The 27076-nt window shown below is 34.8% G+C and overlaps 1 protein-coding gene across 13 annotated transcripts in view; it reads right to left on the reverse strand.

Moving 5' to 3' along the window:
• The window catches only part of PTPRK (protein tyrosine phosphatase receptor type K), a 559129-nt gene that overhangs the window by 423904 nt on the left and 108149 nt on the right, over positions 1–27076 (reverse strand). For 12 of the 13 annotated variants that reach the window (XM_009451976.4, XM_063813453.1, XM_054686295.1 and 9 more), the window contains exon 2: positions 13966–14088. In XM_009451976.4, the coding sequence (XP_009450251.2) occupies positions 13966–14088 (123 nt within the window). Of the gene's footprint in view, positions 1–13965; positions 14089–14191; positions 14572–27076 lie in introns of those variants that run through there. The other variant, XM_063813454.1, reaches the window with a different exon arrangement.

The raw sequence follows: 27076 nt of genomic DNA on the forward strand, positions 1-27076 counted from the left end.
TGTTTCTATTTTTAAGCTTTTGAGCTATTCATAAAACAGTTATTTATCATAGGTCTATGTGCCAAACACAGTGCTAAACTGCACAACACTGAACGGTGGTATTGTTTCACCTTATTCTTAAGTATCAATTTCTTAATTCTATTGTCAAGAACAGTGTGGTTTTATGAACAATAGCATATCTTTAACATTGTTTTAACTATCATTGTAGCCACAAAAGTAATAAGTCAAAATCATTAGTAGATTACATTCAGAAAAAATATTTTGACAGTTTAAACACATTTTTATTTTCTATAAAACATTAAGTTAAATTATTTCTTAGTCCCATATAAAGTAAAGCAATATACTAGAAACATGAGAAAAATTAAATACCCAAATGCTTTATACAGCTATTATTGAATTTATTTCTTAAACTTTTCAGAGAAGGATAATTTTTTTGTTGCTTTAGCTGCTACTTTAGGAAATAAATTCCTATCCTTTTAGGCTTGCTCATTACCAACAATTACATCAAAAATACAATTTCAAATTAACTTTTCCCTTCCTAATAAATATTCCTTCTCATTCAAGACTCACTTTGACAACTGGTTGAAGGGGGACTTCTCATTGATACGTTCCACACGCACGATAGTCCACAAAATGTTGGCCTTGTCCATATTTTTATCAATAGAAAACTTTTCTTGGTTTAAAAACCAAATTTAATGGAGATATTTCTCAACATATAACTTAATAGAGATATCTCGCAATACAAAGATTTTTGGACAATATTTCTATTTTTTTTTCCTGAGAAAGTATTTTTACTTATGACTCAAAAACTCAATATAATATGTAAATCAGGGGTGTCCAATCTTTTGGCTTCCCTAGGCCATACTGGTGTTAGGCCACATTCAAAGCTATCCTAGGCCACATGTGGCTGGTGGGCCATGGGTTGGACAAGCTTGATGTAAATAAAACCACCAGTGGAAAGAGTTTGTTGTGAGTTACATTCAAATACAACAGTTAGTAAAACATCAGAATAGTACAGATATTTTGAAAAGTTTAGAGTAACTACAAATGGAATGTGTGCAGAACATAATGAATTTAAAGAAATACATTGAATACAAGGCAATCATGAAATAAATTATTTGGTGACCAGAAAAAATTTTTATTTTTTTTTAAAGCTTTTGCTGTCAAATATTATATTAATGCCAGACTGGAATTAGGTTTTATCTCTGTTAAAATAACAAATTGATCTTAGTATTTTCAGTCTCCTCTTAAAAAGAGGTTACAAAAATTATTCCTAATTTCTGTTTAATCTGAGGAAAGATTGGGTATCTCTCCAGGATAGTATTATACATATTAAGTTTATTTTATTATGGTTTTGATGATTAAAAACAAATACAACTTTATTTCTTGGAAGAGCTGAGTTTCCTTATCATTGTGTTACCTTCTATTTTATTTTTAAATATCAAAATTACTATATTAATATAATTAATATTATAAATATTAATATTAATAATTTTTAAATACTGGTATTATTCCTTATTTTTAGGCACCTGTCTTAATCAAGTGACCAATCTCCTGTGATAACACTTCTGATTCTTCCTTGCATGATAAAACAACAAATTCAGAAAAAATAAAAATTTCAAGAGGTCTTTTCTTCTAATCTGCCTTTGTGATTTCCTATAGGTCTTTGGACAACCGCAGGGATTCACTTCCTTGCCTTGTAAGATTAGGAACAATAAAAATAATTAAATTTGTTTGGTATGTTCCATATTTTTTAATTAGCTCAACACCATTATAAGGCTTGCATAAAAAAGAGCTTCAAATCAGATTAGTTCAACTTTCTGTGCATTAATTTTTTTCAGGTAATATAAAATGTATCCAAAATAATTCAATTTATGGGAAGAACATGGCAAGCTGTTAATACAGTCACTGTCCATATATTCTTACTTTCAGAGGAGCTGTTAACAAATACTTATTAAATAGTAAGTCTTATACCCTGATGGAGAATTTTTCTCTTTTCTAGTGTGATACGGTTGATTACTATAATAAATTAATCACAAGCATTCAGTCATTCAGCAGGTGGTTTCTGCATTCCTCCCATGCTTGCCTGAAGGCTCTGCTATTAACTATAGGCTCCACAAATTAAGTCTTCAAATACTGGCCTCAATAGAAAGTCAAAGATCAGGTACATCTAATTGTTATGTCTTCAAGGACCAGCCTCAAGGTTACAAGCTTCAGAGCTGATATCACCTACACATCAGCCAGACTATACCAGGTTACTAAGCCAGAGTTTCCAGGATTGATGACTTCATGAAATAAACTATAATCCCCAAATTCAAGAGATAAATAATTAGTTAAATAAAACTTAAGGAACTCATGCAGTGAATCAATTTGGCATTATTTGTTTGGGAGATTTTCAGTATACTTTTAATGTTCTGTTTTTAAGATTGGTATATATAATAATAAAGCTTTTTATTTATCTTGATTTAATTTTAATCCTTGACTTAATAAAGCTTCTTTAATTGATATGTGCTTCTGACATCTAAGATATTCAGTAATACATTTTTTCTACTTTTCTTTACTTTCAATGGCAGTTAACTGGATAAATAACTAAGAATCGGCCTTTTCTTTAACCAGAATATAGTTTGACAAATCAAGTGTACAAATTGTTTGATTAAGAAGAACTTTTTTACTAAAACACATATGATAAGCTCACCAAAGAGACAAAGGCTGTATATTTCATATGTGGAAACAATCGATACCTATAGAGCCCTCCCAGTAACAGGGTCTGTTACCTAGTCTGAGTTTATAGGGTCCCGGCCTGAGAGGAAATAGTTAATCCCTGGCAAGCAAGGAAGCTCAGCTCATTTGGGTGACATAAAAGAGGAAGGAATTCACCCACATTTATAAGAACTTCAAGTGAAATACTCCTAATGGAGATGGTTATTTTGAGTTGGTTCCTAAGCTTCTGAAAAGAAGAAGAAACCAAGATTTGTTTTTTAAAATACTCTGAAGTAATAAAGGCTACTGAAAACACAATTCTAGATTTCTAATGAAATCTTCAAATAGATGTTAATTTTCCACTCTTACTAATTGTTCAATATTGCGTGACACTGGATATTTCACTCCTACTACAAGGCTCATGTCAATAAACACTTCTTGCTGCACCTATCTAAAGGAAACGGGCTGGGTGCGGTGGCTCATGCCTGTAATCCCAGCACTTTGGGAGGCCAAGGCAGGCAGATCACATAAGATCAGGAGTTTGAGACCAGCCTGGCCAACATGGTGAAACTCCATCTCTACTAAAAATACAAAAATTAGCTGGGCATGGTGGTGCATGCCTGTAATCCCAGCTACTCAGGTGGCTGAGGCAGGAGAATCGGTTGAACCCAGGAGGCAAAGGTTGCAGTGAGCCGAGATCGCACCACTGCACTCCAGCCTGGGTGACACAGCGAGACTCTGTCTAAATAAATAAATAAATAAATAAATCAGACAAAAACAAAAGGATACCACTTTTTTGTTGTTTTAAACAAGAATCATCCTTGGATAATATTTATGATCCTAAGGGGGAAGTTTTAAGAAAAAATGTTCAAAACTTGGGACCCAGCACAAGAATGACTGTATATCCTTCACCAAAGGATTCGCTAATTATTGAAAAGTATGTCGCTTCATCTGAGTCACTAATTACCACTGATTAAGATATTTTACAACTCTGTGAGAAAAGACTTAACTTGTAGAACATTTATAGCAACACAAATGATACTCATATTATGATAATACAAACAAATTTTGTCTAGTACAGAGGAAAATGATTTGTCTGTTAGTAAAGATAGCCTCATGGTTTCACTTTGATTGTCTTATTGGACATTTAGTATAAAATTTAGGAATCTTATTCCACCATTCTTTCTTTCACTGATTATAAATGTTTCCCTTATTCCTATAATCTTTTGAACCAGTCTTACTATCCTGCTGGTTCCCCTAATAATAAATTAATCTATCTTTAGCATACACTCACATACACAGTGTATAACACTTGACTCTTTCTTCGTTTTGGAGGTTTTTTTAAATAAAGTATGTTCCCTTATTTATTCCACATCATAAAAATCATAAGGAAAACAAGAGAGAATGAAAAATTCTAGTGAGTAACAATGGCAGGTTAGAAAGATAAGGTAAGCTTACTAGGGGTAGGAAGATACTGCATATGTAACATATGTAGTAAATGCATGAAATTAAGGGAAACCTGATGCTAGGCTGAATAACGCATTAGAGCAGGGGCATCCAATCTTTTGGCTTGCCTGGGCCACCCTGGAAGAAGAAGAATACACTAACACTAACGACAGCTGATGAGCTTACAAAAAAAAAAAGCAAAAAATCTCATAATGTTTGAAGAAAGTTTACAAATTTGTGTTGGGCCATATGCAAAGCTATCCTGGGCAGCATGTGGCCCACAGGTTAGACAAGCTTGCATTAGAGAATACAATGCTGTTTTAATAAATGCTTTATTTGTGCATTCTTCTAAATACCACAGCTTTGAAATTCTACTTACAGATCTATACTAACACATCTATATCAAAGAGTATCCCAGGAAAGTTTTTTGTGTTTATTTATTGATACTTATAAGACATAAGGAGGAGACAACTAAGAACCTCTTTTTCTTCAGGATACTGTTGTGTCTGAATTTTGTACCTGGAATAGCCATAGATTTTAGACCTTTAAAGAGAGATAGCCTGAGGTAAAAAGATGACCTACTGGAATGGAGAGGCAAAGACATAAGAAAAAATCTGAATTATTGATGAAATCACTGAGCCACTGAATGAGCCAACTCTGGACCTTTTGTTATGTGAAAGTAGCCTTCTTTATGGTTTAAACACATTTGTAGTTGTGCTTCCCATTACTTGCACTGGAAAAAGCATAAGAGATACAACTTCTGCCACACCTCCAAGTCAGCCCTGAAGCTTTTTGCTGCAGTCTCTAAAGAAAGATTTCTACATATACTTGTTTTATAAAGTTCAAAGGTTAAATCCTTATCCTATATCTCTACATATCTGGATTCCTAGCCTTGCCTTTCCCAAGACATAAAACCTTTGATAATTTACTTAGGCTCACCTGACTTCAGTTCCTTCACCTACAGAATGATGTAAATACATATTCCAAAGGCATTTTGGGAGAATTAAGTGAAATGACATATTTTAAATGCTTGGGATCAGACAGAAGGAGTCAGAGAATTATTTTTTAAGTATCCAGTAAGTCTGACCTAACATGGATAAAAATCACACACTCAAAACATAACTTTTGAATAGTCAAAATTGCCACCCTACTTTCCTATTTAATCTCCAACTCTTAAATAACTGAGGTGGGAGGAACATACAGAAATACATAACCAGCTTGATGAAGTTTGTAAAACTGTCCTGTTTAATTTTATTCTCATAAACCTAGAAAAAGCAAGCCAGCGTCTTTTTAATCAGCATGGCTAGGTGGAGACTTCATGATGCTGTGAGCATTTCTAAGTTGTCATATGCTCTAAATTTAGAAAATGTTCACTTTTCATTGAAAAATACATCTCAGCCAATAATTTCCTCTTTGGGGAGGGAGTAGAGGTCTTTACAACATACCACTCTTGGCAGAAACTAGGTTGGAAAACTAACATTCTTCCAAGATTTTAAAGCATCTTTTATATGTAATGATAATCTAATATATAATCATAACTCCATATTTTTCACATTAACTATAAGAGATAATTAATATCATATATATTTTTAATAATTCCTAGTTACCTACCTTTTCTTGTTTGCTCGTTTTTTTGTTGGTTTTTTTTTTTTGTTTTGTGTGTGTGTGTGTATGTATTTCCCTGGCATTCTTCTTGTGTTTGAAAGATAATAAGCTTTTAAACTGAGATAGTACCTACCTATCTTGAGTCAAGTTTATTTTTGGAGAGGAGAAGTATAAGGTCATAACTGTATTTTCGGTCACACTCCTACCAGGGAAAAGAAATTTTGAGTCTTTGGACTATGTATTGATTTTAAGGTATATGTTAAAGGTGACTATATAGTCTTTGAAATTGCTGCGTATTCCTATCTTAATTCATCTAGGAGGTTGGACGTTCTCTAGCACTGACACCTATATTCATTTTTATTTCCTTTTTTTTAATACTAGGCTACTCTTTTCCCCTGAAATATATTAGGACATATCTAACTTAGATGCATTATGTACCTGAAATACCAGGAAAAAATTCCAGTCTCAGCATGCCATTTCTGTCCACTGTAATTTAGACATTTTTCATGTTGCATTTATGTCTGCGAGGGTAATAGTCCTTACATTAAAAACCAGCCTTCATTAAGTGGCTCACCCTTCAAGTAGTCCATTACAGCCTTTCACTCTCTCACCTTGCACTGCTTCCAACTCCCACTGTTTTTAATAAGCAACTCAAATGTGGCAAACTATCTTCTCTGTGCAGAGGGCAAAAGCATCAATAGACAGATGATAACATGGTTTGGAAGAGCACATTGAAATAAGCCCATAATTCTCATCCTAAAATACCTCACTGCAAACAAAGACTTAAAATTATTTTCAAACCCTAGACTTTAGTCTGATTCCTCTCGTCCATGATTTTTTCTTTTACCATACATGCTCTAATGAGACAGCAGATAATATATGTGTTTCTAAAGGTTTGCTTAAACAGACACGCAGCAAGTGTTTATCAAATAACTAAAAATAACATACACGTAAATCAAAGGAAGGGCAAAGCATCTCCCCAAGGGATGAGAATATCATAGAGAAAATCCTGAAGTTTGGCAGCAATTCCAAACAACAGTGAGTCTCAGATTCCATTTCCCACAAAGGGTAAGAAACAGTCATTTAAAGCTTTCAAATTGTGGAAAGAAGTATTTTAAATGAAGTGGTAGAAGATCATTCTGGATTAAATCAAATAAATTATATAGCTCATTATATAGTGGATTTAAATAAATGCCCATGCCCAAGTCAAGGAAATTTGTCAACTCAACTGCAGTGATGAAGCACAGTGGTACTGGAACAAGAGTAACTTTTATATTAGACAGACAGATCTAAGTTCCAATTCTGTCCCTGGGTGACAATTATTCTATCACTCTCTGCCATGTTTTGTCTCTGGTAGATATGCTGTTAAGATATTCACTCCACTTAACTCCGAAATATCACCAATTTTATAAGGCTCTTGTGAAGATTAGAAGATACATGTCATGTCCCTAGTATAGTAAAACTCAGTAAGTGACCAGTAAGTGGTAGCTAATAGTAGTAAGTACTTTCATCTCAGAGGTGCTTTTCTAAAAGTGCTTGAGTTTGCAACATCATTGTTTTCAAACTACCCTTTGGAGCCATATGTCTCTAGGTGTTTTTCAGAGAAGCCATCTTGATGGAGCCAGGGTGGTATAGAGAAAGGGGTAGATGGTGAGAATGTAGGGGATTATAAAACAGATAAGTTCCAGGACCATTCATTCCTTGTCATTGATTTTAAATATTAAAGTGATAGAAAATATTATTTTTTTAAAAAAGAATTCTATGACTTAAAAAAACTCTGAAAATCATTGAATGATGCATAACCTTCCAGCTTTAAACATCTGAAGTTTTCACGCTCCTTAGAATCTAACACCTATATCCAGTACTTTTTGAGGTTTTCCGATCTATGTTAATGGCCTCATGTTAAGCCCTTCCTCTCCCCAATACCACCAAATCTCTCAGTTCCCCTTAGGACAACTGCACATGTTCACACACACTCTCTTTGGTTGTGTTAACAGACAATGCTAAGTAGATGACAAAAAGAAAGTAAACCAACATTTTGGCCTGATTTTCTCAATCTTCTAATACAAAACTAGCAATAATATTACAAGCTAATATTCATTACCAATACTATATGCACAGAACTTTATTCTACCACTCTCTGCCATGTTTTGTCTCTGGAAGATACACTGTCAAATAATTCTGTTAATTCAGCTGTGTGAGATTTTTGACAGTTATGACTTTGTAAAAAACATATGCTTTTTTATTAATCATCTATAATAGGGGGATGAAAATATTAGTCAAAGTGATCCACTACTTTTAGTAACTGATCACTGTTCCCAGAGAGAAAGAAAGCATAAGTCAACATAATTTCCTTGAAATCTTTTCTCAGATGTATTAAAATGTGTTCCATGGCAATATATAATATTATTTTAATAAATTATTACTAAACTAAATAAATTACTACTAAATCTTCTCTTATAAAACTAAGAGACTCATATCATTACTTAGGAAACTTAGCAGAAATCATGTTACCTATACCTTTTATTGTATGCATCAAATTATGGACACCAATGTCTTATTTAATTTTCACTTCATCACACTATCAGAAGAAAGCCAGGTACAAAATCATGTGACCCATGCATGCTCCCCACTGAATAAAAAAGTGCACCAAATCTCTCCAAATAAATAATTGAAAAATGGTCCTGGAATTATCTGTTTTATAATCCCCTACATTCTCACCCCTACCCCTTTCTGTATACCACCTGGCTCCATCAAGGTGGCTCCTCAGAAAAACACTTAGAGACATATGGCCTTAAACTACTGAATCAGACCCCACTAAGTTTCATAAGGGAGGAGGAATGGTTCCTTACTTCAATCTTCAGAGTAATTTAACGACAAAGGGCTTTCATTTTTTACTATATATACAGTGTGTGCATTTTAAATAAAGAACTCTGTACAGTTATTTTCATTACTATCAGTGAAAACACTAGACTGAAGGTGGGATACAATTCAGTCATAATTTTAAATACTATCAAATAAGTTCTCTAGAGACTCTAAACTAAAATTCAATTAGCTATTTTACAAAAACCTGTTAAAAATAAAAAGCAGTTATAATTACAGTCAAAGATAAATGTATTGAGATGTCAATCACAATCCCTACTCTCAGATCTAGGAGAGAACATATAGTAAAATGGTCAAATAAATTTATTTCATGAGGTCATAAGCATAAAAAAATTGACAAACAATGTCAAGAACACACATGTCTTTGAGATCAAAGAATGATTTCTAGTTCCATGCAACAGCTCTTATTCTCTATGGGTTCTGAAAATATATATACAATAGACTTTTGAGGGACAGAAGATCGGAATTTGACAAGCAAAAGTCAAAAACAAAAAGAGAGAAAGAAATATGAAAAGAGAACACTTTTTTGATAGAATTAACAACATTTAAGTGTATCCAATATAGATAGGTAATATTTATAAAGACAAAGGTCAAATCTTAATAATTATGTAAGGGTCTAATTACATAAAAATCTCAACTCAATATAATGTTTGGTAAATGGGGTATTTTTGAATTCAATTAATTTTCTAACAAGAGGAAAAACATCTTGTTTAATTCTTGACAAAAATATTTTAAAACTTACATTACAGAAGTTGACATTTTTGTCTAAGAAAAATAATTTTTTTGAGAAATAAAAGACAAAAAAATATGGTCTATGTTCATAAGGACTTTTTTTTTTTTTTTAAGACAGAGTCTCGCTCTGTCACCCAGGCTGCAGTGCAGTGGCCTGATCTCGGCTCACTGCAACCTCCACCTCCCAGTTCAAGCAATTCTCCTTCCTCAGCCTCCTGAGTAGCTGGGATTACAGGCACCTGCCACCATGCCTGACTAATTTTTCTATTTTTAGTAGAGACGGGGTTTCACCATGTTGCTCAGGCTGGTCTCGAACTCCTAACCTCGTGATCCGCCCGCCTCGGTCTTCCAAAATGCTGGGATTACAGGCGTGAGCCACCACACCCAGCCGTTCATAAGGACCTTATAGTCTAATGGACAGAAGGACATATAAGAAATATACTATAAAAATAGCTACAATTTAAGTAGTACATAGTACAGTGGGCCGCATCTTCTGATATGAGGATAGAAGAAACCAGTTCCTTCTATCCAGTCAGGAGTTTCAAGCCAGTCAGGAAAATCTTCTCAAAGCAGGTAGAACGTGAGAAGACACAGCAAAAATGGGTAAGAGATTAACGAATGGATAAGTAGACAAAGAAATATTTCAGCAGAGGGAAAAGAACAATACAAGGCCCATACAAAGATATCAGCGAACACAGTATTTATTTAGTAGGGAGGAGAGAATACAGTACGGTAAGAAAACTAGAAGTTTGGACCCATTTGAGGATATCTATTTTATATCTTTTGTTCTAATCCATGACATTTTATTATTTTAGTTTCCCAGCCTTGTGTGCATTGGTTTTATTTATTTTTTTCAATTTACATTGACATATCAGATACATAAAGAAAAGTATACAACTCATCATTGCACACAGCTCAATGACTTTTTACAGATTTCAGCACAACTCAAACTGTAAAACGCCATCCAGATTAAGAAATAGAATATCACCAGCATCTGGAAGACTCCTTCATACCACCTGACAAGCACTAACCATCATTACCCAAACCCTCCTTCAAGTAAATAATATGCTGATTTCTAATATCATTGATTAGTTTTGCCTGTTTCTGAAACTTACATAATTTATATAAATGTATATAATACATACTCTCTTGCATCTGGTTTCTCTCCCTTAAGATTGTGTTTGCGAAATTCATTCATGTTATTGTATAAAGCAATGGTTCTTTCATTTATTTGCAGTACAATATTTCACTTTATGAATATGCCACCATTTATTTACACATTGCACTGCTGACAGACATTTGGGTTGTTTTTAGCTTGGAACTATTATGAATGCTGATGCTATCAACATTCTTGCACATGTCTTTTGGTGAACATGTATACTCAGTCCTGCTGGGCTTATACCCAAGAATGGATTTGCTGGTCATAAGGTTGTACAGATTTATGCTCCAACAGTAGTATTAGAGGGTTTTACTTATTCTACATTCTTACCAACACTTGGAATTAAAATTTTCATTTTTCCACTGATTGTACAGTAGTTTCTCACTGTGTTTTAAATATGCATTTCTTTGATGACTGAGTTAAGTAGGTGTTCATAATTTCATATGATTTGGGGACACTAGAACTGTCTTATGAAGTACTCATTCTTCTGCATGCTATTTTTTATTCTATTTGGCAGACCTTTCAGTCATCATCATTGTAATCTGACCAAACTAGTATGTGGAACTGTGTAGTAAGTAGTAAGTAGGAACTGCTACAGAACATTTTAAGCAATGATTGATGGTACTGTATCTCCTCATGAATAGAAACAATTTTCTTTTTTTTATTATTCTCTACTATCCATCTTCAGTCTTCTTTCATTCTAATCTATTTATTCATCCTTTTTTCTCTCACTCTTGGCTTTCAGTCCAAAAAGTTAATAAACAGAAGCCAGTTAACAGCACCAAGTATGACACAGTTCAATAACAAGTTAGGTTTGGAGAGCCAGCTTTTATAGAGTTCCCAAACATTTGGGGTTTTTTGTTTGTTTTGTTTTTGTTTGTGTGTGTTTTTAAAGTACATAAAGAAAATAAGCATGCTTGCTAATTTATGTGACAATAAAAAGATCATAACATTTTAGTATGAAAAATCCAAATGTCTCCTTTACGCCAATTTATGAGCAAGGAATATTCAGTCAGCACTTTAAAGGAATATCAGAAGGAAAATGAAAAAAATAGTATCTATTATAAAAAGAGATGACTAAAAGAATAATATACATGAGTGCTTTCTCTCACCTCTCTGAAGACTAAACACAGTTTCATTCAGCAAAGTGGCCGTGACCTTTTTCCCTCCTCTGCATGATTAATTACTTAATGTCCTATTAATTGGAAGATATGGCTGAATTTCAAATGCTTTCATTTTCTGTGCATATCATCCTGTACTGTAACCACCGATTAAGCTGTTCATCAAAGGTGAGCCAACAAGGTCATCTGAGCAGTAATTCTTCAACTATTCATTACCCACCATCAATGGTAATTAGCAATGGTAACATTTCCATAAATCAACATCTTTCTTATTATTCTATGATGATAAACATGCAAAATGTGTGCATCCCAGCCCGCCCACATCCTTTAATTTTATATGAAAAGTTTAGTCTAAATATACCACAGAGAAAATTCAGGTGAAAAATTACAGTAGTTTAATTAAAATGCACCAGGAAAATAAGGTTACATACCTTTGAAAGAAAAAATACAAATCTACGCACAAAATTAAATGAGTCTGCTGACAAAGTAGGGGTCAAATATAAGAAACAAAGAGTGTCAACCACACAGTTCCAATTTTCCCTCTGCAAAGGAAATTATGGCTCAGTTCAGCCTCAAAAATAACCATTTCCTACTCAATCACGGAGAGTGACAATTCAGAGTAAAAAGCAAATTTAATTCATTCTATTATAAAAGTACACATCACGGGGGAACCAACACAAAATTTTTCAAGGAAATATTTACCATATTCATTTACAAACTAAAAATTACATTTAGAAATGTAACTTTTAGGTTTTATTTACTTTGTGTGCTTGTGATAAATTGTTTATTGTTGATGTTTTCACTTTTTTTTTTTAAATCACATTGATCAGCAAGTTCAGGGATGCTGCTGATAGAATTTTCTCTCTTCAATAAGCAGAATTAACATTTTCACTTCTAATGGCTGTGTCTAAAATTGTCATATCTAAAATTCACACTCAAGAAGGACTTACTCTTTTTGTAGAAAAATTAATTCTAAACCATTTTTAATCATAATAAAAATACTAAATATACTTTGAAACCTAAATTATTAGTACTAAGCAATCAGCACATTAATTATATTATATATTATAATAGCATAATGATAATATATTATATATACATAACTATATATAATATATAATTATGTACTATTTTTGTTTCTTTCTAAATATTGGAAGGAAAAGAGTTTGTTCTCTTTCATGTTGTATTTTTAAATTCCTGTTTACATTTTCAATGTCACAATTTAATGTTATTGCTAAGCATATACGCACAGAACTTGGAATTTGCTCCAGATTAATATGCAGAATTGAAAGCACAACTATTAGTCCAATATTGTATGAAATGGTATGTAAATATTGACATCCTATGTTAATGTGTTTTTCCTAAGTAAGATGAAACATAATGCACACTGTTTTAAACAATTATAAATTATATTATCTCCCAAAACCCAAAATCAAAGGATATAACAAAGTAAGGTAAAAAACGAAAAGATGTTGGGCGTGGTGGCTCACGCTTGCAATCCCAGCAGTTTGGGAGGCCGAGGCGGGCGGATCACGAGGTCAGGAGTTCGAGACCAGCCTGACCAACACAGTGAAACCCCGCCTCCACTAAAAATACAAAAATTAGCTGGGCGTGGCAGTGCACGCCTGTAGTCCCAGCTACTCAGGAGGCTAAGGCAGGGGAATCACTTGAACCTGGGAGGCAGAGATCACAGTGAGCAGAGATCAGGCCACTGCACTCCAGCCTGGGTGACAGAGTGAGACTCCATATCAAACAACAACAACAACAACAAAAGAACAGATCTGGCCCTATTTCTCTATAATTCCCACATAAAAGATCTCCATTTGACACTTTTGTCTCCACACTGCCTCCCCTCAGAGTCACTGGCATGCTCATGACCACTGGGAGAAAGACACAACCTCTCTCCTTACAATGTAATAAAATTCTTTCCCTTCAGTCTGATTGGATCCAACCTACACAATTTAATTGAATAACTACGAAAAGAGCTGATCCCACATTTAAGAATTTTTTGGAAAGGATTTTTTTTTGTTTATTCTGTTTTTTCTTTTATTTTTTGATTTTTGGTTTGTCACTTGGGTTTTTATTAAATAGAAAAAAACACTAATACTTATCTTTTTTTTTTCCAAAGGCAACAAAGAATACAGAATTACAGAAAGTTATTAAGGGAAAGGCAAAGAATAAGGCTCTTAGAAGTGATCCAGTAGCATAATAATTTAGCTTATTATACCCATTACATTATTGTTCTTACACTTTAAATAAGAAAATCATAGATACTGCGAAACTATTCCCCCGACACTGACTAAACAGAGTGACTCTCACCTTGGGGCATCTCGGGTGGTAGATAATGAGGCTCTTGAGCACTAACATGCACCCATTCAAAGTCATCATACAGATCCTGGTGGTAATCACAGGCCCCTGGACCATCATCAAAAGTACAGCCACCTAGGAGAAAAGAAGACTACTGTTACATTCTAAACAGATTTTCCAAACATAACGAAAGTTCTGGAGAAGGAAATGTTATATTGATATATATAATGTTACTCACAATCTTAATAATAAATGGTACTCCTGTTTATCACTATTCTCTTTAAATTTTCACAGAAAAATAAACGTCTATCAGTACTTTCTGTTTGAAAAAGAAGCCCATTTGAGACCCAGAAGGAAGACTGCGGCACAGATTTCGAATTATTAAAAATAATAGATACATGCATAAGTCAGGCTTTCTTGAAATATACAAAGTGTTAGTGGTAGAGGATCTTGACTGCAAGTTGTCCAGGTTCTTGGCGTCTTGAACAAAGAATTGGACAAAATCCACACCAAAGCGAGGAAAGAATGAAGTAACGAAAGCAGAGATTTACTGAAAATGAAAGTACACTCCACACTGTGGGAGTGCGCGAGCAGCAGCTCAAGGGAACAGTACGGAATCTTCTCAGGTCCAAATACCTCCCTAGAGGTTTCCGACTGGCCACTTGGCGTTCACCTCATGTAAATGAAGTGGTGGCCCGCAATTAACACTTTACAGTACTTTCGGCAACCAATCAGAGGTACTTTCAATTTTCCATCACCACTCAGAAAACAAGGAAGTTTGCAAAGGGAGTAGGCTGTGGTCCTTCTGTTACTAAGGCCTGGAAAGTTGGGGTTTTCCTTTCTATTTAGTTCTAGGACGTCAGGTGAATCAGCCTTAGGTTCCCTGCCTCCGGACCCTATTCTCCTGCCTCACAAACCACCTAGAGTCTAAATCGTTTTTAGTAACTTTAGTGGTGAGAAGTAGAGGAAGAATAAGAGTGAAAGTTGTCTTCCTCTACAATGCAAGTTCAAGAAGGTGAAATAATTTAAGTTTTACTAACATCTTTGCTTTAAAAGAACTCTTTGAAATCTCATAATAGCCAATGAAACATAAAGCTTTTTAGGGTCTAAAGTGTTTGAGGTCTGTGATATCTTTCATGCTTTATTTAGATTACTTTCATACACAATTATGATTTAAAAGGTTGGGGGTGACTCAAGCATAAAACCAATCAGATTAGCCTATAATCACTTTCACCGTTCCTACTTTATTTAATAACTTGGTCTTTTTAAACGGGGGTAGCATTCCCCATTTGCATCAGTCATGGTTTTTCTGGTGTAATTTTCAGGGGTAATTGTATTGCAAAAGTAGAAGGATTATTTTTGCTTCTTAGGCGATGTGTACAGGCACACACGACTCAACATATTTAGTTTATTCAAATCATGAAAATAAGAACTGGCCTGTATGTCTCATCTTGAAAGAAAATGCATTAGAACTAATGAAAATCCAGCAGTGGGTTTAATGAGAAAAACCAATAACCTGTCTCCTTTCAAATAGCGTATTTGTTCAGTTTCCATAGGGATCTCTGTGAAGAAACTCAGTGAATTCTCTGACCAAGCAACAGACTAAGGAGTAGTAAACTCCAGTGCTGTAAATTCTTCTCTGTAAAAAAAAGGAATTTACTTTCCTCATCAAAAGTTTGGCAATCTAAGTGAAAGTTACACTGCTCACCAATGACAGGGAGGGGTCAGTGTCACAGGCAAAGCAGGAGACATCAGAGATGTCATGGTGGCACTACAAGCTCTGAAATCTTTTCCAAAAGGAGAATATGTTGAGTGTATTCTTGAATCACTCTTATGACTACAGCAATCCTATAAAACAACCAAACTCGAGAACTCAAAACCTTAATATTGTCTTTTAAATATGCTTAAAATAGACCTTTTATAAATGCTCTCATTAAAAAAGATGTACTTTTTAATTTAAAATTAACCAATGAAAATAGGTTGCTAGAAAATGTATCTTCACATAGCAAGAGGAATGTTTTTCTCAAAATATAATTTGCTATCAAACTCTAAAATAATTTACTCCTTTGTAACACAGGCCTTCAGGGCCCCCATTACCCTTTATAATAGTGTGAGTGCCCTCTGTATATAAATTTAAACTACCAGTGGGAACCACATTGACTCATTTGAAAGACAAATGGCCTTAATTGCTCTCCTTCATAGCCACTGTTAATTTTAGACTACAGGATTCTGATTAGCAATAACAACTAGGAGTAGCTGTACAAAATAAGTGGGTCAACGCTTGCTATTTGTTGCGCATCCCTTCCCTATCTGAAATTTGTCAAAGGAGTCTTGAAAATCATTACTTGTCTACTTGACTTGAGTAATAAGAAAGCTTTTTAAATAATTTTTAATTTCTAATTTACAACAAGGTCTAATCCAAGAGGCATAAAATATAGCATACTAATAAATCTTTTACAAATTTTTTTGTAAAGAATTTTGTATTTCAAGGTTAAGGGCAAATACAGTATACTGGAGTAGATGATAGGAAATGCAAAAATAACTGGACTGATAAATGAGACAAACTATGGGAGACATATATATTAAAATAAATACAATGTGTTATGCGGGATAATAATATGATGAAAATTCCACAGAACATTAAAGAATTGGCTACCCACACCAGGGTTGGTTAGGGAAGGTTTCAATGAGTTACTCGTAGTGAATATGAGGAAGGATATACCAAACAGAGCAAAGCCAGAATGGAAATGGGAATAAAACTAGAGGAAAAGCAAGAGCAAAGACATATAAGTCTAAAGGAACATCATATGTTGTGAAATTTCAAATAACTCTGTAAAATGAGCATCCAGAATACATAGGAAACTAGGAAGAAATGAAAGTAAATACGAAAAGTTTTAGATGTCAGAAAAAGGAGTTTAGAGTTTGTTCTACAGCTGTATTAAAATCTTTAAAAGATTTTATCCAAGAGTATGAGGCAATTCAAGCCACATTAAAAAAAATGGTAATAACCCATGTTGAGTTAAAAGAGGAATAGAGGGAAACAGAGGAAAATAATTTGTTTCAACCTTGTAACAGAGAGCGCATAATATATCCTGAACTAATTCCATCATATACAGTTCCTATTGACCATTTAGGACTCACTAGAAAGGCCTAAACACCAAGTCCTCTATTATACGCGGTCCTCAATACATGTTCTTGAGTTCAAGACATCTTTATGTATAGTATTACATAAATCTATTTAAAAAGAGAAATGTCATAGCAAGCTCCTAATTCATAAATTAAAACATACCTTATGAATTTAAAGTTTCACTGAGCTGGATGGCAGATGGCAGAACAGAAAGAGGTAATACCAAACTGGTGTTCAAGAAATTTAGTTAGGCAGAGGGAAAGAAAAATGAGCAAGGAAACATTCCATTTCAGCTGTTGCATTTGCTACTGGTAATAAGGCTACAATGAGTAGCTGCAAATCATGCCAGAGAAATGGTGACCACAGTTCCTTGACCTTTGGAGGAAAATTACTTCTGAAGAGCATTTCACAGATTGCTAATTCCTCTACACCAATCAATCAACTAAGGGACAAATCTATCACCGAAATGGTCTGTTTCTATGATAGCAAGCCACTTAAGGGGTTGGCAACCTGTTCATCTGAAAATAAAAATCAAGCTGATATGAACTTGCCAGAATATCTTTTTATTCCAAAACTGCTCGGTGAAAAATGTGGTACTAAGTAGTATTAGACACCAAAAAGATTAAACATAAAAAGGAAAGAAAAGTAAGTACCCCTGACCCCAAAACTATATTGCCTAAACATCTAGCATTTAGATTCTTGAGTGCTTATTTAAACAGAGGGTAAAAGCTCTATGAGAGAACACGGAACCAGAGACATTTTCCGTAGAATCAGGAAAAAAATGAATACTAAATTTAAGTCCTTTCTGAAGTCAAACTTTTCAATAAAACCTGGGGTCACGTTAATTTAAACAAAGTTGAACTGAAGAAAAATGAAAAGTTGTAGATCACTGGAGAGCTGTGAAGGACATTCTTTTAAAAGATTATTGTCCTAGGATCTTCCACACTCTCCCCTCCATGGCACCTCTAGATTCTTAATTTTCTGACTGAGTACAGTAGCAAGAAACAAAATAGAATTATCTTTCATGGTTCTTTACTGTTTGTAAAGAGCAAGCTTTATTTAGCTGAAGATATGAAGCATTTTCTTAAATTTTTGGAATATATATAGTTTTTTCAAGTAAAAAGAAAGTCCAAGACAAAATATGTTGGAAAATACAATATCCTTAGTAAAGCTGCTTGATGATCCTCAAAAATGGACAAATTAACCTTCTCCAATTGTGAATTAAGCTGTGATACATAACTTTGCTCATGTAAGTGATTATCAACTTGGAATGATCTTTCTTCCATTCAGGACACAGAGAAAGATTAATACATGTCACATTAGGACACATGCAATACTGAGTTAAACTAACTTTGTCATCTATCTATGCTAATCAGAAACCATCATATAAATTTGTTGGTATGATCTACAAAATTCATTACAAAAAAGCCAATATATTTCACAAAAATTGTAAAAAGAATGAAAATTACTAAATATCTTAAATGCAGTTCTATTGATAATCTAAGTAATACGGTTTATTCCCAGAAAAACACCTTACAGAAGTATAGAAATTAATGGTTTTATTTGTTTGTTTTTGTTTTTGTTTTTGTTTAGAGACGGAGTCTCACTCTGTCGCCCAGGCTAGAGTGCAGTGGCGCGATCTCGGCTCATGGCAACCTCTGCCTTCCAGGTTTAAGCGATCCTCCTGCCTCAGCCTCCCCTGAGTAGCTGGGACTCGTGCCACCATGCCCATCTAATTTTTGTATTTTTAATAGAGACGGGGTTTCACCATGTGGGGCCAGGATGGTCTCAATCTCTTGACCTCGTGATCCACCCGTCTTGGCCTCCCAGTGTGCTGGGATTACAGGCATGAGCCACTGTGCCCAGCCAGAAATTAATGCTTTTAAATAAAGTTCCTATTTCCTCTGAAATATACTGGGATATGTGAATCATTTTTTTTTCCTTTTAACGCTACACTTCTGGGAATACTGAAGGTACAAAATAAAAACTGGCATACCGTGATAAATATTTAGGTACTTTATACCTGCTCTAATGATAAGCAACACTTTTGTTTTCCAATTTAAGTACTGAAATAAAAATAGGAAAAATTCCAAGTAGATACAAGTAACAAATGGTTTTAAGGGCATATTTATGAGTCACTGGTCATAATATATTGCTCTGGTCATTACCAAAGAGGATCTACTAGAAGAAAACAGAACATTTATGAATAGGAGTTCTTTAAATAATAATCACTTGAGATCCTGAAAGTATCCTTTGCCCTGCTTGTAGTTAATTAGGGTGTGAAAATATTATTTAGGTCTAACTCCTTCATTAAGGAAAAACAACTAGAGACACATTTCAGGAAATCCAAACCCATTATTTATTGATAGGTAGAAATAACTCTTAATGATGACAGAAGAACTCACTTCAAACACAATTGTTACTTATCTAATTGTTCATCCCTTGAGTTCCATCTCTAGCCAAGAATATATGTTCATATAATCCAAGATTATTCAGCTAGTAAGACTTCTATTCAAATTGTATATTATTCGAAGCAGATGCTCCACTCCAACTAAATAAACAATCTTCAATAAGACTGAATTAACCAGAATGGAATAACAAGTTCAGTTCCACCCCCTTCATCTTTACAGAGAAACAACATTAAAATCCCTTATACATCTATGAATAAGGCTTAAGAATTTTAAGTATGGGCCATACATCATCCACGCAGGTAATAGAAGGAGACAATATATCTAGACACAGCCTGGAGTAATGGCTAAATACATAAATAGCTTTCATATTTTACCTCTTTTAGCTTCAATTTCCTCCCCAGTATGATCAAAATAATAACAGTTATAGCACAGTGGTGTTAGGATTAGTCATAATGCATGTCAAGCTCCTAACACCCAACACAGTTTTTTTTTAGTTAAAAAAGCATCCTTATTTTTTCATGTTTTATTCTTCCCAGTTTATTCTCTATGTGCTATACAGATGCACATATTTAACAGCTAAGCCCTTAACAAAAAGAGAAATATGGTTTCCATCTAATATACACAGAAAGACTAAAAATAGTTTATACAAAGGCAATATTACCATATTGCCAAAACCAGTTTTACCTGAACACTCATCATATATACTTTCAAACAGTCAGGAAATATCTTCCTTTAGCATAGGAGTCAGCAAACTTCATGTACAAAAAGCAAGTTAGTAAATGTTTCCAGTTCTGTGGGCCATGCCATTTTTGTCATAACTACAAAACTCTTGTCATAGTATCAAGAAGCCACAAAGAATACCTAACAAATGGGCATAGCTATGGCTGTACTTGAATAAAATTCTATTCACAAAACAGGCCACAGTCTGAATTTGGCCCAAAGTTCACCAACCCCTGGTTTAGATCACTCTGATCTTAAACCATAGGCAGAACATAGTCTGGTTAAAAGCTTACAACCAAGAACCTTTAACTTCTGCATCACCTCCATATTTTCTTTCTCACATATTAAGAGGAGCAGTGGTGAGCCACAGCCAAGCAACTGAACCAGAAATGGAGAATGATAGTGCTACATCTGAAACCAAATCAGTTGTCTGGCTGGCAAGCAGTATGAGTAATAAAGTGAGACTAGAAAAGGTGAGAACTGGAGACACTTTCAAGGGCCTCCCGTCCAAATGCTTCAAGCTTGTAAGACCACAATGGGAAATACCTCATGCCCTAGCATATACATGCATACATGCATGCAAGTTATCTCCTACTATGCTTCACTAGTTCAGTGCCCTTTCCATAAATGAAATAAAATGAAGAATAGTTAGGTAAATCAAGGAATCAGCTATTAAAAGGAAAAAGGTCAGCAGTTCTTTGTTTTAAATACAGGTAACCACATATCCATTGTAGCAGGGGATCCCGAAGTGTGATCAATCCAAATCTTACCTAATTTTTAGGTCTCAGGTACAAGTTGGAATTCAAAAATAAGCCTCTGAGACCTGGGCAGCTCTGCCAATAAGTATGTGACTTCATCCAACCTCATTATGGAGCTAATGGGTAATTAATTACATGCCAAATACCCATAGAAATGATTTCACAGATGAAAAGAGGTTTTGAAAATGTAGAAGGAACATGTTAGTGAAAAGTACCCCAAAGAAGAAAAAATAAAACTTGCCAAGAGTCACAGAGCAAGAAAGTACCAGAGCCAGGGGCTGAACCTAGGCACTATGTGTTCTTTACTCTTAAACACTATACTAAGTGTCTCCTAAAAGTGAGGCAGGATTAGCCATTTTCAGAATTATCCAGTACAGTTGCCTCCAATGGGCACAACCTCAAGAGAAGGTATTCCCCATTCCACCCATTTGGTAGCATGATGATGCTGCATCCTATGAGAATAGACGTGGTAAACTTTGAACCATATAATATATCAACGTCTCTCAGGCATCCCTGATATCACTGACAGGAAAGGGTCTTTATTAGAAAAAGCTATAAAAGCCTAGCTAATTAACTAAAATTTCTACAATTAATTTTATTTAAATAGGGTGACTTAAGGCTGAAAATTTATATGATCATTAACACTATCCTATCACTCTTGCTTGGCAACCTTCACTTTTCACCTCACCTCCCCCTAAAGCATGTAGAAACCAGTGAATTTTCTATCTTTGAAAACATTAAAAGCAATTTTGTTTGGACTATTTTTGCAGTAGCCCTTGCACAAACTGTAGGATAATAAACCAGGTGTTTTCCCAAAGATCATTAGTGAGTATATTTACCCAAGTTTCTTTTCCTATTTTTTATACTTTTAACTATTCCAGTAAAAGGTCTTTTTCACTTAGTGTTAGATACACAATCTAGAGAAACTCATCGAACAAAGTAATAGAGAGTAAATGTACTGAAAAATAAAATTCTCAACTGAAGCCATATTTACATTTTGGTAAAATTGGAAACCACCCAAGCTCACATTTAAACATATCTTTGTTTTGTTTTGTTTCTCCTGGAGAGATTACTGATTACTGGTGGGCTCCACTTCACCCATATGAGACACACACTGGCTTATTTCAGCAGTTGCTCCTGACTTAGCTCAAGCATGATGGGAGAGAGATCATTTTTCTTCTTTTTTATGAAGGGACGTAAAACAGAATTCCGTGACCCAACCTCCTAGAGGAAGGGCAAAGACCTGCTTTGAGGGTTTGAATTTAAAGTTTTACTTCAGATTGGCAAAGGAAATTTAAGTATACTCAACTACATTTTAAGGAGGTCAACAATTAAGTTTTGTAGGACTTTGAAATACACTTCAAGAAAATAGATAACCTATTAATTTATGTAAATAATTAAAATGCATCTTGAAATCAAAAAACAAAAATAAAGAACACTTTTTTAAGGAGGATCACTTGAGCCCAGAGTTGGAGACTACCCTGGGCAACATAGGGAGACCCCACCTCTACAAAAAATAAATAAAAAAAAATTAGCCAAGCATGGTGGAACGTGACTATAGTCTCAGCTACCCGAGAGGCTGATTACTTGAGCCTGGGAGGTCAAGCCTGCAGTAAGCCATGATCATACCACTGCACTCCAGCCTGGGTGGCAGAGTGAGACCCCATCTCAAAAATAATAATAATAATTATATATATATAAAACTTTATCTTCCTATATTTTTCATTAATATTAACCCCCTTGCATATCAAAATGTTTCTAGACTAGGTTAACATAGAAGGCATATGGGCCAATGTTTGGGTTTTTCAAACTTCTTAAAACACAATTCTTAAGACTAAGGAATGATGGTTTTTTTCTGTCATTTTCTTTGGTTAGAATAGATAATTGGATATCATCCTCATTACAACCAGTATATTAACTATTGCTATTGGATACATTAGCCAGTTCTTCTCATTCTAAGCATAATTTAATGACAGTTTAGCCTTCTGTCTGGTCCAGAGCAAACAAGCCACTCACACAAACACAAGCAAATCGTTTTGTTAATGTTGACTGACATCAGAACCCTGGATGTCGGGGACCTTTGCTCCCTTTCTCATAAAGACAGCACTCTGGGTTTTAAGGGAAGTTTTAGTGAAACTTTTAAGATAATCTTTAAAGGTGTCAACTTCTAACCAAATCAATGCTGAAACCTGAATCACAGTAACTTTCTCCTCAAATTTCCTCCCTCAGTTGAGTGCATATGGTTACCATTTAGTGGAATCACCACATGAAGATTTCCCAAGCAGCAAAAAGCACTGCTTTGCACAGACATTTAAGTGACATGTAAGTCAATGGCCATTCTAACCTAACAAAGACAGTGTTAAAGGGGGGAATAGTGAATAAAATTTTACATTGGATCTCACCAAGATTCAGGTTTGTGTGTGTGTTCATTTCTATACCAACAAAGAAACTATTTGGACTCCCTCCAATTTCTACTTCCAACTACTACTTAGAAACGTGTGTCAATTAATTTGAAAATTTCTCCACAATATCCTATGATATTAGAAGCTAAGTGCTGTGTACATTTAAGTCATCATAGTTAGTATTTTAGTTAGGAAAACATCTAGATCAAGCTTGTCCAACCCATAGGCAATAATTTAATGGAGATAAGAAGTTAACCTTCTTTTGCTTCAAACTCTAGTATATCAGAAGTTCGTGGTTCCTAAGAACAGTACGTATGAAAAGATCTCCAAACTTGAAATATTCTGATCTCATCAGAGTTAGATGATTGGGGCCTGGCACAGTGGCTCATACCAGTAATCCCAGCACTTTGGGAAGACAGAGGGGTTAGATTTCTTGAGCCTAAGAGTTCAAGACCAGCCTGGGCAACAAAGCGAGATCCCCATGTCTACAAAAATTTTTAAAAATTAGCCAGGAGGAGTGGCATACACCTGTAGTCCCAGCTACTTGGGAGGCTGAGGCAGGAAGATCTCTTGAGCCCAGGAATTTGAGACTGCAGTGAGCTATTGTGCAACTGTACTCCAGCCTGATTGACAGAGCAAGACCCTGTCAAAAAAAAAAAAAAAAAAAAGAAGAAGAAGAAAGAAAAAATGATTCACTAAAGTATTATAAAACTCATTTATTCAACATTCTTTCAATTTTCCCTCCAGCCCTTGTTCTAAAACATAATGACCAAGTTTTAATCTATCAAATTGTAAGGTTTATTAAAAAGGTGAACACAGTTCTTCAGAATAAAATATAAAAACCAAGAAGTTTTTAAATTTCAAGTATGGGGGAAGAAAGCTGGCAAATATGATTTGCATAATAGATTAAAGCACTAGCAGTATGAAGATAGCATTTGAAGTCTGGTATCTTCTCTGTAGTATTACAGCTTTCATGACTCACTTCTCATCTCAAGCCATACCTTATATTTTGAAATACTCAAGTCACTAAAAATAGATAAAATAAATTATTACAATGTGTTTCTGACAAGGACATCCTGGCAAGTAATTATTAAAAATAAAACCGCCCTGGCTGGGCACAGTGGCTCACACCTCTAATCCCAGCACTTTGAGAGGCCAAGGCAGACGGATCACCTGAGGTCAGGAGTTCGAGACCAGCCTGGCCAACATGGTGAAACCTCATCTCTACTAAAAATACAAGAAATAGTTGGGCGCGGTGGCGGGCACCTGTAATCCCAGCTACTCAGGAGGCTGAGGCAGGAGAATAGCTTGAACCCAGGAGGCGGAGGTTACAGTGAGCCGAGATCGTGTCATTGCACTCCAGCCTGAGCGACAGAGCAAGACTCTCCCAAACAAACAAACAAAAAAAAACTACCCCTAATTAATGTTCCAATAAACATAGGAAAAATCTCTCAGCTTCACTATTCGAGTAGGGGCAAATTGCAACAAAAATGAAGAGTTTGTCTATATCATTTGCAAAAAAGCAAAGGATTGACAATATGTAGTATTGATCATAGAGGAGATAACAACAGGACAACTGGTACTTTGAGGGCAACTTGGTTTCATTTACCAAAGTTGTTAATATACTTGCCCTATAATCCAGCATTTTCACTTCTACCCTACATAAATGTTGGCATATGTTTAGTCCTGAGTCCTACAAATACAAGCTAAGGCTACCAATACTGCTAGAAGCAAAAGCAAAATGTCTATGGGTCTTTTTAGATGAACCCAAAGGCTACAGGAAAAAATTGAAAGAACAGACTTGAAGGGCACTGAGAGCAAAATGGCTTGCAAATATACCCTCAAACTTTGGACTAATGAATAATAGTAAGATATCATGATAGTCAATTCATGTGGAGAATCTAAATATTCAACATTAACAATTGATTAAGACAAAGCATATTTTAAGAAACAACATAGGATCTAGCAATTATTTGGCCAAATGCTGACAGAATAAAAAGATCCAAATATATTACAGAGGTAAAGAGATGTTGAATCAATTATAAAATGGAAAGAAGACAGTGTCATAGGAGATATGTGACATAAAAGTATCCCTTCCTAGCCACGAACTGTTTCAGCTAGCAATTTAGTGGATTAAGAAAATAAACACAGGGAAACTACTTATGGGAAGCAACATTTTATGATAAGCTATCCAAGAAAAGATTGATTACACCAATAGCATTTTAAGTCAGCCAACAATAAACTTTATAGTACTATAAAATACTGGTGTAGAAGTCACAGGGGAGGGGAACGCAGGGTAAGTGAGGGTGAGAGCTGACTTCCTGCCCAATCACTAACTTCGCTGAGGCTGGGCCTTCAGTGGCAAAACTTCCTTACCATCTTATTTTCTTTTTGAGATGGGGTCTTTGTTCTGTCGCCCAGACTGAAGTGCAGTGGCATGATCTTGGCTCACTGCAGCCTCAACCTCTGGAGCTCAAGTGATCGTCCTGCCTCAGACTCCTGAGTACCTGGGACTATAGGTGCATGCCATGACGCCTGGCTAATTTTTGCATTTTTTTGTAGAGACAGGGTGCTGCCATGCTGCCCAGGCTAGTCTCAAACTTCTGAGCTCATGCGATTCACTCACCTCAGCCTCTCAAAGTACTGGGATTACAGGCATGAACCACCACACCTGGCCTACCAGCCTTAAGTTTATAATCATAATCACAACCACAGCAAATGAACACACTCCTCTTCTTAAGCATTTCGGACACAAAGTTAAGCTCTCCAAAAACTCAGGGTGCCAGCCATATTGTACTTTTTCTAAATCTCAATGTTACCTGGAAGAAAAGTCAGATGTAAACTAGTCAACATTACTATCTACATTAAATACAGAAAATATAAACACACACAGAAAATAGAAACATCTTTTCCCAGAGAGAAAGTAGGTGCGGCCTTAAAATTTTTCACTCCTAAATTGAGAGCAGTTTTACTTCAGTTCAATGATCAAATCTATTCTCTACATATTGACAGCTTCAAGCAGATATAAGTAGCAGCAAATTACAATACGTGCCCTTTGGAATGCAGTTTCACAATTATAATCTTTAGCTGCATTACATTCACAAAACTCAGAAAGGCTTTATGGATCTCAAAGGGGACTAATGAAAATATTTGGTCAGAACACAAATGAAGTGTAAAGCCAATAGTTATTTTTAAAATACAAAAATTACTTAACACAGTTCACAGCACACAGTAAATACTAAGTAAACAATAGGGCTTTTTAAATTTATTTAAAAGATCACATATATTCCCCAAAACCAGAAGTAGTAAGTGCTAATATTTTGGTTTATATTTATTTCTAGCCTTTCCCACATTATACTTTCTTATAATTTATTGATGATATTTGGAAAAGTCACCTCTTTTTGAAAATTTGCAGTCTCAAATCATTTTGCTAATGATCTAAATCTAGTAATTTTACAATTGATGCTACTGGGCCTTCTAAGTATAAATTCATAATGTCTAAATAATACTGTTTGTTTTCCTCTGTATGTGTGTAAAATTATTTAAATCCATAAAAAATTCTAAAACAATATTAGTAATGGTGATATGGAGCAGATCTTAATTTATTAGTGCTCTTTCTATGAGATGGAGTGTTAATTTGCTGGTAAATTAATATCTCTTTCCAATCATCTTCAGTGCTACTTCCAATACAGGATATTCAGCAGC

Source organism: Pan troglodytes, chromosome 5 (assembly GCF_028858775.2).
Source record: "Pan troglodytes isolate AG18354 chromosome 5, NHGRI_mPanTro3-v2.0_pri, whole genome shotgun sequence".
Lineage (NCBI taxonomy): Eukaryota > Metazoa > Chordata > Mammalia > Primates > Hominidae > Pan > Pan troglodytes.